We start from the raw sequence: 14,318 nt of genomic DNA, 5'->3' as shown, positions 1-14,318 counted from the left end.
TTTAGTTGACTAAAGAACAAGATTGATAATATATATATATATATATATATATATATATATATATATCATGCCAGCATGGAAGGCAGATGTTAAATGATGATGATGTTATCATCATCATTGTTTAATGTCCGTTTTCCATGCTGGATTGGTTGGTTTGACAGGAGCTGGCCGGCTGGGGAGCTGTCCAGACTCCAAATTGTCTGTTGTGACATGGTTTCTATGACTGGATGCTCTTCCTAATGCCAACTACTTTACAGAGTGTGCTGGGTGCTTTTTATATGCCACTGGTACAGGTGTGTCTATGCAGCACCAGCACGAGTGCATTTTACATGACACCGGCACCTGTAAAGATGTATGGATGACAGCAATTTTACTTGGCTTGATATGTCTTCTAAAGTACAGCAAGTCACCACAACTCCTGGTCCCTTGTCATTCCTTCAGTGAGGCCCAGCATCTGAAGATCTTTTCTCCTCACTTCACCCTGTGTCTTCTTGGGTCTACTTCTTCCACAGGTTCCCTTCACAACTCTTTTTGCAGTTGTCCTCATCCATACACATCACATGACCAAATCAGCGCAGTCTTCTCTCTTGCACACAACGTCTGATGTTCCTCTTAAATCATTTACATTCTGTCATTAGTGCACACTGGTATTACCCATCCAGTGAAGCATACTAGTTTCATTTCTTTCAAGCCTTCACAAGTCCTCTGTAGTCAAAACCCGTGTTTTACTGCCATGTAAAATAGCTGCACGTACACATGCATCATACAATCTACCTTTCACTCTTAGCTACCGACAAAGGTAGAAGCTCTCTGAACTTTGCCCTGTTATATATCATCATCATCATACAGCTGTTGTCCATGCTGGCATAAGTTGAACGGTTTGACCAGGGCTGCACCAGACTCCAGTCTGATTTGGCATGGTTTCTATTGCTGGATGCCAACCACTCTGAGAGTGTAAAGGGTGCTATTATATGTCAGCAGCACAGGTGCCAGTTGCATGACACTAGTATCTGCCACAGCTACAATTTCATTTGGCTCGATGGATCTTTTACTCAAGCATGGCATATTGCCAAAGGTCTCAGTCATTTGTCATTGCCTCTATGTAGCCCAACACTCGAAAGGTACTTTTTACATGCCACCAGCATGGGTGCCAGTTATATGACACTGGCATTGGCCACAACTTGCGATTTCACTTGGCTTGACAGGTCTTCTCAAGCATGGCATATTGCCAATGGCCTTGGTCATTAGTCATTGCCTCTGTGAGACCCAATGTTCAAAGATCATGCTTCACCTCCTTGTCCCATGTCTTCCTGTGTCTACCTCTTCCACAGTTAGAGATCAGCACTTCTTTACATAACTGTCCTCGTCCATGCACAGTCATCTCTCTTGCACACCATATCTGATGCCTCTTATACCCAACTTTTCTCTCAAGATGCTTACACTCTATACATACATATATATATATGTATGTGTATACACCTAATAATGTGTGTAAACCTGCCAACTGCCACTGGCAAACCACAGCACAACCCTCTTTATTCCTCACAGGTGTAGATGTATTTATGTATTGGGTTAGCAACTAAGTTCCCGCCATTTTTTAAAAGGCTTAATAAAAGTAACAACTAATTAATCAGTAATGTATTCACCCTTGTTATTTACAATTTCTTCCCAACGTTCAACAAGACTTTCGATACCTTGTTGGTACAAATCACCTGATTTCGACTTGAAGAATTGATCCAACCAAGCTCTCAATTCTGCATCAGTATTGAACGAAACTCTGCGCATCGCATTTGAAAGAGATCGAAAGAGGTGGAAATCCATTGGTACCAAATCAGGAGAGTATGGCGGGTGAGGCAACACTTCCCAGTCATGCGTTTGAATGGCTTCCTTGGTCATATTGGCGATATGCGGGCAGGCGTTGTCATGCAGCAGAAAAGCTCCATGCTGCCAATTAGGTCTTTTCTCTTGAATAGCTGTGTTGAGTCATTCAATCTGTTGACCGTTTGGTTCTATTCAAGCAATTCATAATGGATAATCCCTTCCCAGTTCCACCATACGCACAACGTTTTACACGGATGAAGATCTTGTTTTACGTGCGGTGTTGCTTGTTTACCAGGGCTAAGCCATTCCTTACACTGCTTCATATTGATGTACAGGCACCATTTTTCGTCGCCAGTAACAATTCGGTAAAGAAATCATTGCTTGTGTCCATGAGTTGAGCGGTGACAAGCAAGCAAGCCAGCGGAGATTGTAGCTCGTTGTTGTCACTTAAAGCACGCGGAACCCATTCTCCATACTTATGAACCTTTTCCATCGAGTGAAGATGCTTCTCTATAGTAGTGTGGGAGCATTTCATTTTCTCTGCCAGTTTCTTTGTCATTTGACAAGAATTTTTGTGCAAAAGTTGCTTTAATCGCTCTTCATCGAACTCAACTGGACGGTCAGAACGAGGTGCATCTTTGAGGTCAAAATGGCATTGGCTACATTCGGATGGTGCTTTTTACGTGCCACCAGCACGGAAGCCAGTCAGTGGGTACTAGCATCAGCCACATTTGGATGGTGCTTTTTTGGGATCGACTACGTTTGGATGGTGCTTTTTACGTGCCACTAGCACGGGAGCCAGTCAGGGGTAACTGGCCACAGCTACGATATTGGTTTTACTTGACTCAACAGGCCTTCTCAAGCATATCATATTGCCCGATACATCAAGGGTACTCTTAACTGGGCTGGACAAGCATGGCTGCAATCTCACTTTAGTTGCTGAGTCTTCTCAATCACAGGATATCTCCAAAGGTCTTGGTCTCCTGTCATTGCCTCTGTAAGGCCCAATGTTCGAAGGTCATACTTCACCACCTCATCCCATGTCTTCCTGGGTCTACTTCTTCCACAGGTTCCTTCCACAGCTAGAGAGTGGGATTTCCTCACACAGCTGTCCTAATTCATACGTAACACATGACCATGCCAGCACAGTCGTCTCTTTTGCACACCACATTTAATGCTTCTTATGCCCAACTTTTCTCTCAGGGCGCTTACACTCTGTCGTGTATGCACACTGACATTACACATCCAGTGGATCATACTAGCTTCATTTCTTTCAAGCCTAATCATGTCCTCAACAGTCATGGCCCATGTTTCAATGCTGTGTAGCATGGAGGTTTGCACACATGAATAGGAAAAGTAGCTGAGGTTGTCAGTGTGTTAGAATAATCAAAATGTGACTAGTTATAGGCAACTCAACAGCAACTGTTATTTTAGCATATGCCCCACAGAAGGGACTACAGTATGATTACTTCTATGACACCCTTCTGAAAATTACCTCAACAACAATTGAGAATGATTTCTTTATCATGGCTGGTGACTTCAACAGTCAGATTGGCCAGCATGCCAATGGCTTCCACAACACACATGGAGGCTATGGATGCAGTGAGAAAAATGAAGAGGGTGTAAGACTCCTGGAATTTTGTGATGCAATGGTTCTAACAATTTGCAACACATGCTTTAGGAAACTAACCAACCATCTCATCAGCTACAAATTTGGTGTACACACAAGTTCGATAGATTATGTTCTCTCCAAAAACAAAAAGACAAAAGAGCTATTGTAAATGCCAAAACCTTTTTCTAGTGAAGAATGTACAGCACAACACAGATTAGTGGCTGGTAAGTTCAGAGACAGAATGACAATCTAAACATAAAAATCCCACAATTGATAACAGATTTAGAGAAATTCTGGGGTAAATTTAGATAACGCTAGCATATATGAAAATTGGAAATTTCTATGAAATAAATTGCTCAGGACCACAGAACAGACATGTAGCAGGATAAAAGTCCTGACCCAACTGAAAGTAGCATGGCAGAACAACAGAGTTGATATAGTAGTGAAGGCTAAGACACAGGCATGGAAAACTGGGAAGGAAAGTGGTAATAGGAAGCATTAACAGATGGCTAGAAAAGCAGTTATGCAACAGGTTTATTTGGCTAAGGATGAGGCAGAGAGGGAGAGTCTTGCAATGTGTTGATCAGAGACGTGAAGTGTTCAGGATCATATGACAGTGTCTGAGTGAGAACTGAGAAGTGTATTCAGAATGATGAAGGCCATATTTGGCATTGATATGGAAGATAAGAAAGTGGTATGGAAGTGCTATAATGAGAAGTTGTTGAATGTGGAGAATGTGTGGGATAAAGAGGTGTTACTATGTGCTGACCCTATTGAGAGACCAACTCAAGTTGACAGCAGCATACTAGGAGTCATACCCCATGACTGGTGTAGCAGTATCATCCTAAACTGCTAGAAAGGCAAAGGGGGTGCCTTAGAGAAAAACAGTTACAGAAGAACCAAATTACTGGATCAAGTTATGAAGGTTACAAAGAGTCATAGCACCATTGATTCATGACAGAATAAATCTAGTTGAGATGAAGAGATACCATGGATGCTGTCTTCCTAGCAAGACAACTGCAGAAGAAATACTTGGCTAAGAGTAGACCATTATTTTTAGCTTTCATTGAATTGTAGAAGGCATTTGACAAGGTACCACATACAGAAATCAGGTGGTCACTTAGGAAATGAGGTGTTGACAAATGGCTTGTGAGAGCTGTACAAGCTATGTAAAAACTCACAGTAAGCGAATTGAGAATCAACAATGATTTCAGTGATGAATTTAGCATGAGGGGTAGAGTCCATCAAGTGTCTGTCCCCTTCACCATACTCCTAAAGACCATTACAGAGGAGTTTAAGGCATGGTAACTCTTATATACTACTGATCTAATTCTCATAGCTGAATCTATAGGGAGATTTGAGAGGAAATTCTGGCTGTGGAAGCTAAACCTAGAATTGACAGGTTTTATGGTAAACTTAGCAAAAACAAAGGTTTTAGTAAGTAGGAAAGGAAACAGGACCCTTGTACCTTCAGGTAAACAGCCTCACTCAATTTGCTTAAAAGGAATTGGTATGAACTCCATACACTGTATTCAATATAAGTTGTGGACACACAAGAGATGTAGTGGAATTGTGAGCAGACTAGCAGAGAACCTAAGCTTCATATGTGATAGATACTCTGGAGCAATACATACTATGAACACATCAGAAATAGACTCCTTTGATTGCCTGGATGGTTCACTAGAAGTAGTTGATAACTTTCATTACGTAGGAAAAATTATTACCTGGGAATATGGTTGCTTTGAAAGTATAGCAGCCAAGTTAAGAATGGGTTGGAAAAGGTTCAAGAAACTACTGCCAATGCTGGCAACAAAGGTTCTTTTCCTTCAAAATGAAGAGCAAATTATATAGTGCCTCACTCAATCTTTTGCTCATATTGCCTCCACCCTATCGCTCCTATTGCAGCTCTCTCCCCTATTCTTAATACCGCTTTTTCTTTCTTGCTACCTGGAACCATTTTGCTTCCCCACTAGATCACCAAATTATCTCTCATGCAATATGCCTACCTCTCTCTCTCTCCTTGTCTTCTGCAGCCTATCCAACCACATGTCATCTCTCTCTTGTCATCCCTTGTTAACTGTTTCATCATTACTATCTGGTTGCTGCATCCCTCTACCTTTCTCAACATGTGCAACACTGGCTATCCATCACCCCTGTATCCATTATCCACTACATCCAGCTTTCAATCCTACCAGTTCCTTAGAGATCTTGCTTACCCCTTCTCTGATTTCCCTTATTTCTTGCCCCCACCCATTCACACTTCTAGTTTCTCTGTCCCCACTCCTTTCTCATCTTGAAGTGCCATCTAGACACCTTATCACCAATATTTATTCCTTCAAAGATACTACTGACCACTCTCTCTCTCTCTCTCTCTCCCTCTCTCCTCCTCTCTCTCTTTCTCAAATGTGGCTTACCAAATAGCTCTTTGACAAGAAACTGCTCTGCTCTGCCCTACCCTATCCCCTCCTTGGGTTTTACAGTCTTGTGAGCAACCTCACTAGTGCAGTAAGCAGTAGGAGAAAAGTACCCTGTACACACTGTAAAGTGGTTGACATTAGGAAAAGCTTGTTGTAGAAACCATGCCAAGGCAGATACTGGAGCAGAATACAGTCCTTGGACCTATCGAATCTTGGAAAACAATCCAACCCATGCCAGTATGGAACATGGGCATCAAATGATGATATGTGTGTGTGTGTGTGTGTGTGAGAGAGAGTAAGACATCCCCTGTTCCCCTGCTCCTTTCTACCCACGTCATACCTTTATGGTCCAATCTGACACATCACCACTTATATCACTTTCCAACTTCCCCCACTCTCTTCTAAAATGTGAGTAGTCATGTAGCTCCTCTTATGCAAGAAACCTGTTCTAATCTGGCCCTTTTTTTTTCATACTTTACCTCTCTCTACTCTGTATTCCCTTAGCATTAAGTTCACCCACACCATTCTTGCAAGCTTCACAGCAACTTGACTAGTGCTGGTGGCAAAAAAAATACACCTAGTATACATTAGAAAGTTGTAAAGTGGTTGGCATTAGGAAGGGCATTCAACTATAGAAACCATGCCAAATAGACAATTAGAGCAGGATGCATTCCTTGGGATCATCAGATCCTGTCAAACCATCCAATACTGCTAGCATCATCGCCATGATAATGATGATGATAATGATGATGATGATGATGATGGCAGTGATGGCTCCCCCTCCTCCTCCTCTTCTTTTTTTTCTGTCCCCTCATTAATTCTCTCCCTATCCTCAATGTTTCAATTGGTAAAGGAATAATAAACCCCATCAATAAGTGAATATCACAGCACTTCTTTTTTTTAAGCTTTTTAAAAAATACTTAGGTGTATTTTGAAGGAAATTTGGGTCCTACTTCTTAGTCAGATGACTGTGTAGACACACAAAACAAATTAATATGTGCACGAAAGTTTAATTGCTTTAAATAATAGAGTAATTAATAATTATATTTATTATACATTCAATATGAATCTATTTTTATTACAGGAAAATCAATTACACAAAATGAGATTTTTATGAACACAGGCTACTAAAAATTAGGGGTAAAGTTGCCTCATATGTAAGAAAACCTAACTTTAGTTTTACAGTGCATTTAGAAAAAGAAAGTTTTTTCATATTTATTATGGATTCCAAACAAAAAAGGTGACTTTTGAACTTTATCAGTGTTTATCACAAAAGTACATTTGCTGTAAAGTCACCATTGTGACAATTCTAATTGTCTCTTTGTTGTTTTCTATTTCAGAAAGATGTTGTCCTAAAATGGGAGCAGCCACAAGGGGAAATGGTTGCATACAGGTGAATAAAGTTTATATTTGCCACTTGTTTTTCCTTTTCTTTACAAAATGGCAGAAATTCTTGTGATACAAGTACAACTTTGTAGTTAGAACGTTTGCTTCACAACCATGTCGTTCCTGGCCTGCATGTCTTTCACTGATGTATATTGGCAACGGGTAATCTTGTCACATACCCTGACTACCTCAGTCACCTTATCTACCAACTTCTCTGCCCGAAGTATACCTATACTGTCTACCCCATCACTACTTCCTATCCAAAAGAATTTATATCTATGTTCCTAACCCATAAGCAGTCTAGCTGAGTCCTCACCATTGTATTTCTTGCACACAGCAAACTTCTACATTTCTCCACTAAAGCATTTCAATAATTTCAGCAAACCTACCTTTCTAACATTGATCATCCAAAAATCTGAGACAGTGAAATTTTAATTCAAATTGCACTAATGAAAAAATAGAAGAAAATCTATTATTATTAATTTGAATTTTTTTTTCTATTTTAGTCTGTATTTTAATTTTAAAAATAATCCCTTTACTCCATATAAATTTCAAAAATATGTTTTATCAATTTGAAATTTAAAGTTCTAAAGCCTTTTTTTAAAAATAAATCTTTTATGATATTGTTATTATTATGGTATTGTTATATCATATTATTATTACATTGTTATCATTATGTTTGTTTTACTATTTTAGATGTTTCAAACCATTCTTTCCTTTGTTGCAATGTTATGAAGCTCCTCCTGTTCAGCTTTGGGCATGCTGGGCAATACAGCATGTCTGCACAAAAAATGGTAAGGACTGTTTCTCATTTTTTCTCACACTATCAAACACAGTGTTCCCACAGTTTTATACAACAGTTTGAGTAGTATTCCATTAATCATTGAATAATGAACTCTACATGCTGCTTAGCTACTTAAAAGAACATCCTCTGTAGGTCAAGTACAAAGTGCTGATGTCTGTAGTTGCATACAAGCACACTTTCTTATAGTTGTACATCAAATTCAATGCTGGCCACCTTCTTCATTTATGGAGCATTTGATGATTATGTTCCACTTGTTTTTGTACAGCTTCAGATAACTAAATGTTTATTGGGGCAGGTCATTTATAATCCTGCATATACACATCTTTTCTCACTTCCAATAGTGCTGCTTGTGTTTCTACTCCATATTTTCAATCCCTTCCCAACAGTGATGTCACCAAAGAGCGTAGCAAGTAATGATGTTTTCCACTTGTTTAAGAGTTGATCTTGCTCTTCTTCAAGATGCTTCATCAACTAGTTTTTTAACCCTTTCTTTGTTCCTCCAGCTATGGATTGACCATTGTGTAGCTGACTGTGGAGGATCCTACTGGTCTTTCCAAACCATTTCAGTTTATGCTTGCATCATATGAATTCTGCTGCTGGTTTGGTGAAGGATTTCTCTGTGCTAGGAAAATGTTAAAGACCTTCAGAGTGGTATTGTTGTTTGAGGTCCCTGTCTGGTACTGATACAACAAAGATTTGTAGATTAGCTGATAGATGAGGGCATTAGTATGGACTCTGAGGTGGTTTTTTTAGAAAGACTCTCTCTTCCAAAAGGCTTGTATAAGGTGGTTTGTAATTTACACATCCCATATGCAGTTATTGGAAATGACACAACCTAGATACTTGAATTAGGAAGATGTGGTTAGTTGTTGTTGTTATACTGAGGATATGAGGTAGAGAGAAAGAGGGTGGTAGTGTATGCCATTGACACCTGACCTTGTTTTTCTAAAAGTTGACTGTCAAAATCATTCCTTCTAATGTTGCAATAACTGACTTGTAGAGCTTCTGGAGTGTGTGCAGTCATCAGAGCACAGCCACCATCAGCATATTGTAGCCCAGTGATCTGTTTGTCTGTGTTCCAGCTGATTTGTAACTTTGTTGCCAACAAAATAAAAGATCATGATACTGCACCACTAAGGCACCATTTAAAACTTTCTATCTTGGAATCTAAAGTAAGAAAAGTTGATAGTATCCACTTCTTTCTCTGTTGTGACTGTTGTTTAGTCTGCTGTGATCAAGAACTATGTTCAAGGAACCAGAAACAACACAAGAATTCAAATGTTTTTAACCAGCAAAGAAGATGGGTCACCAATAATGTTTGATTATATTAACTGTGGAGAGAACCTGTAGAAGAGATAGACCCAAGAGGACATGGGACGAGGTGGTGAAGCATGACCATTGGATGTTGAATCTCGCGGAGGTGATGACAAGTGATTGAAACCTTTGGTGATTTGCTGTGCTTTGAGAAGACATGTGAAGCCAAATGAAATTGTAGTTGTGGCCAATGCCAGTGACACGTAAAAGGTACCCATGTTGGTAACACATAAGAGGCACTCATGCCAGTGACACATGAAAGGCGCCCATATACTCTCTTGGAGTGGTTGGTGTTAGGAAGTGCATCCAGCCATAGGAACCAAGCTAAATTTGACTGGAGCCTAGTACAGCTCTCTGGCTTACTAATCCCAGTCAAACTGTCTAACCCATGCCAGCATGCAAAACAGATGCTAAATGATGATGATGATGATCTGATGTGTCTTTCCTTTGCAAGATGGTAGGGCACAAATGTGAAGGTGATTTGGTTGCTTTCCAGCTTAGTTAACAATTGATACATAATGAGTCCTTTGTTGTCCCACTCCTTTGTAAGTTAAACATGCAGCAGAATTTCAACTGAAAAATGTAAGATAAAGAAGCCCCCATAAATTATTACCATCATTATGAGAACAAGTTGGAAGACAGTGTCAAGTTCCAATATCTGCTTTAGCATGGTTCCTACAGCTGGATGCCCTTCATCCACGTTTTAGAGTGTACTGGGTGCATTTTTATGGCACTGACACCAGTGATGTCACCAAATAACTCATATGATAGAAAAACCCTCTTCAACTGAGTGGGTTGGCAGTAGAGAGATAGGTGACTTAATGCCAAGTGTTCAGAGACTAAAGTATGGTAGAGGGACAGGCACAAGTGTCTTACTATAGAAGAGATACATAGCTATAAGGATGGGTGAAAATTGCTGGAGAGACAAAGATTGTGGTGACAGGATGTCAGGGCATATTCTTCAAGGTATAAGAAGGTAAGAAAAAGAGTTAATAGGGACAGAGCATTTGGAAGAGTGGATGGATAAGTTTGCATGAGTGTGAGAGGAGAGTAACAGATGGTTAGATTAGGGTATTTCAACCACTTCAGGCAGGGAAGCTGGTGGGATTTATAAGTTAGTCAATAATTGAAGGTCTTATGTTGTAAATATGTATGTTCAGTTCTATTGATGGTAATGATGGTGGTGGTGGCAGTTGTCAGTGTTGTTTCACTTGAATAACATCATTGTTAATGAGCATCACCCAGTGGCAGATAATTTCAAGCACAACTCCTAGTACTGCTGCTACTACTACAAACACAGCAGCGGATTGGTAGAATCATCAGCTTCTTACACAAAATACCTTATGTTATGAGTTCCAGCTTGTTATGTTCTGAGTTCAAATTCTGCTGAGATCAACTTTGTTTTTCATTTTTCCATGAAATAAAGGACAACTCCAGTACTGAGTGCAGTATAATCAACTGTTCTCTCCCTACAAAATTCCCGGTCATGTACCTATGTTAGAAATTATTACTATGACTGAAAGATTGACAGAATTGACCAACCACTAAACAATATGCTTAACATTCTGGGTGTGCCGTTTTGTGTGTTTTTTTTTTGTGTGAAACAGAGAAGTACCACCCAAATATTTATCTCATTCTTCCTACACAACTCTATTCACCCATACTCCCTGCTGTCTAGTCCCCAAACACCCTGCTGTCTAGTCCCCAAACACTTCTGTTCACTTCATATCTTGAGGGTTCACTCAGCCACCTCATCATCATTAATTTTACCTCTTTCCATCTTCACCTCAGTTACTCCTACCCTCTCTTCTATAATGTGAGTAACCATGTAATTCCTCTACAGCAAGAAACTTACTGTGGCTCCTTCTCTCATATTTTAACTTTGCATTTCTATCAAAAGGCCACCTTGCTCTCTACTGTAGCCCTTCTTAGTTAAAGGGGATCTTAGTCTTGAAAGCTACATGGTGACCTCATTAGTGCTGGTGCCATGTAAAAAGTACCTAGTACACACCGTAAAGTGGTTGACATTAGAAAGGATATCCAGTTATAGAAACCATGCCAAAGTAGAGAATAGAATACAATGTAATCTTAAAACTTGTCACTTCTTATCAAATTGTCTTACCCATGCCAGCATAGCATATAAATGTTATTAGGTCATCAAGTGTGAAATTTGAAGTATGACAACTGCTCAATTTGTGTCATTATTATATTTTGACAATCTTTATTTTTTGCTAGAAAGCTGACATCTATTTCTTTATTCTAACTCATTTTGCACTTTATAAAGTATTTATAAATCGTTTTTCGCTATTTTTGTTTAGAGATGAATAAGTCGGAAATTCATACAGTTTTGAAATATGAGATCTTTCTTGGAAATACAGCCTCACAGACAACTCAGAATATTAATGGAATATTTCATTCTCATGTTATTACTCAGAAGAGAGTATCAAATTGGTTTGCAAAATCTTGTTCTGGTAACTTTGACCTCACAAATGAGCAACGCAGTCGACCAGAAACAAAGGTGGATAATGATGAACTGAAAGCCACCATCAAGTCAGATCCATCTCAAAGTGCCCGTAAATTATTATTGTTGTTTGGTGTTAGTATGTAAACAATATTGACTCACCTAGTTCAAATCGGTAATGGGAAGAAGTTGGATAAGTTCCACATGAACTCAATGAAAATCAGAAACAGCAACATTTGGAAGCCTGCATTATGCTACTTTCTCATCACAAAAATGAATCATGTGAGGAGAAATGGATCCAATACAACAAACAACTGTAAACGTTCAGCACAATGGTTGAACAAAGACGAGCTTCCAAAACACAGTCCAAAAAGCAAAATTCATCAAAAGAAGCTGATGGTGGTCTGGCACAGGTGTGATCCATTATGATTTCATTAAACCTAGCTCATCAATCACAGCCGAAGTATACTGCAGCAAACTGGACCAAATGATGCAGAAACTTACAAAAAACAGCCTAGATTCGTCGACAGATCCACTCTTATTTTATTGCAAGACAACGCCAGACCACACATCACAAAAATGACATGGCGAAACTACAGAAGTTGGAGTTGGAAGTTCTCCATCATCCACCATACTCACCTGATTTTGCCCCCACTGACTACCACTTCTTCCAGAATTTGGATAATTTTTTGATAAGGAAAAAATTTTATTCCAATGATGCTGTAAAGCAGGCCTTCCAAAATTTTATTGACTCTAGATTGCCAGGCTTTTACAGTTACAAGCTAGACAAGCTACTGCTGATATGGCAAAAGTGTATTGAAAATATGGATGCATACTTTAATGAATAAAACTATTGTATTTATAAAACATTAGCAAACTGTTTTTCTTTTCTACAAATTTCATACTTGATGACCTAGTAAATAATAATGATCTTCCAAAATTTTAGGTCTAGTACATAAACTGGAAACCATTAAAAGTTGTGGTAGATGGTGAAGGACTAAATATTTCTTGTAGTAGTTATATCTTCCTCATGTCAATACAATTTTTGACCTAGGTTAAAAATCCTGATTAGTGTTACTTGTTATAAAATCTTAATCAGCATTATATTTAATTAACAACAATTGTCTGTATATATTTTCAGGAGACCGTTACTGCCCGATGTTACACAGAGAGAAGGGTTTTGATATCTTGTTTGAGCTGGTCTGCAACAAGAACACAGAACCAGAAGTGTACAGACTTGCTGAGAATGTCCTTTTATTGATGAAACCACACATACAGAACTGCAGTTCTCAGTACTCATAGGATGGACTCACTTCCATGGGTGGTACTTCATTTACCACCATGTCCCATACTCTACTGTCTTATGGTAACTAACACACCACCATGTCTCCCTTCCCACACTATATTGTTCCATGTCCTAGCCCACTTCTCACCCATCTTCTTCTCCTACTCCCAAATTTACATATACACAATACTGAAATTAGAGCAGGGATGCACGTATACACTCATACACACATTTGCTCATTTGCATACATGCAGATACACATGAAAGCATCACACAAGCATACACTCATAAACCTACATACAGACTCAGTCATTCAGTTATGCATGCACAATGATACATGCACACTGGCATACATGCATATGTACTTGTACATCAGCAAGCATATATGTATGTATACTTATGCATGAATGCACACACAAAAGATGCATGCATATATGAACATGATCTTCATAAACACATTCAAATATATGTAAGCACACATCCATCAACATTTGTGCACACGAGCAGTTTTTTGCATGCACCAACATACACACTGGACTCATAAACACACACACTGCACAACTATTAAATATACTGCAACAATACAACTGGTTCTATGTTAAAACTGGTTTTAACACCTTTTTTTTTTCCTTGCCCTCAATATCTTTCCACTTCCCCCTTTTTTTTAAAATAAATTATTTTATGATTATTCTTCTCCAGTAAAGGTTTTCTTAAATACATTCACTGTGGAAGTTTCTGGAATACAATCATTTTAATTGGAAAATAAAATTTTAAAAAATGAAAAGTAACTTTGTTATTTTGTAAGAAAAAAAACTTTTTATTTATTTATTTGAAGAAATTTAAAGCAAGCACACACATGCATACACAGTAAGACACACAAACACATATCCCACACAGTGACGCATATGTATACACACACTCACACTGTTATAGATATCACACACACACATACATACATATTGTATGCACATATGCAAAAACAAATGATTTCCTAAAATATTCACATATCTGGCTCCTCAGATGTGTTCAGGCTTTCGGTCTTTCAGTCTTAATTATGGACAGTTACTTGGCTTCTTTCTTCCATACACTTGGTAGTTCATCCATCACCAACCTACATCTGTTACCAAGTAAAATACTAATTTCCATGGAATATGCGTGTGTGTGTTGTAATAATGAAATCAAACCATATAGTGATATTTTGAAATCATTTAATATGC

The 14,318-nt window shown here is 38.7% G+C and overlaps 1 protein-coding gene across 1 annotated transcript in view; it reads left to right on the top strand.

Moving 5' to 3' along the window:
* Window positions 1-13,885, top strand: part of LOC106878735 (protein zyg-11 homolog B) — a 44,525-nt gene extending 30,640 nt beyond the window's left edge. The window contains exons 10-12 of the mRNA XM_089355795.1: window positions 7,191-7,243; window positions 7,933-8,030; window positions 12,958-13,885. Coding sequence (XP_089211921.1) covers window positions 7,191-7,243; window positions 7,933-8,030; window positions 12,958-13,118 — 312 coding nt within the window. The 3' untranslated portion in view covers window positions 13,119-13,885. The remainder of the gene's footprint in view (window positions 1-7,190; window positions 7,244-7,932; window positions 8,031-12,957) is intronic.
* Window positions 13,886-14,318: the final 433 nt, after the last annotated feature.

Source organism: Octopus bimaculoides, chromosome 7 (genome assembly GCF_046866305.1).
Source record: "Octopus bimaculoides isolate indiv1 chromosome 7, ASM4686630v1, whole genome shotgun sequence".
Classification (NCBI taxonomy): Eukaryota; Metazoa; Mollusca; class Cephalopoda; order Octopoda; family Octopodidae; genus Octopus; species Octopus bimaculoides.
This window is presented reverse-complemented; position numbering and strand designations above follow the sequence as displayed.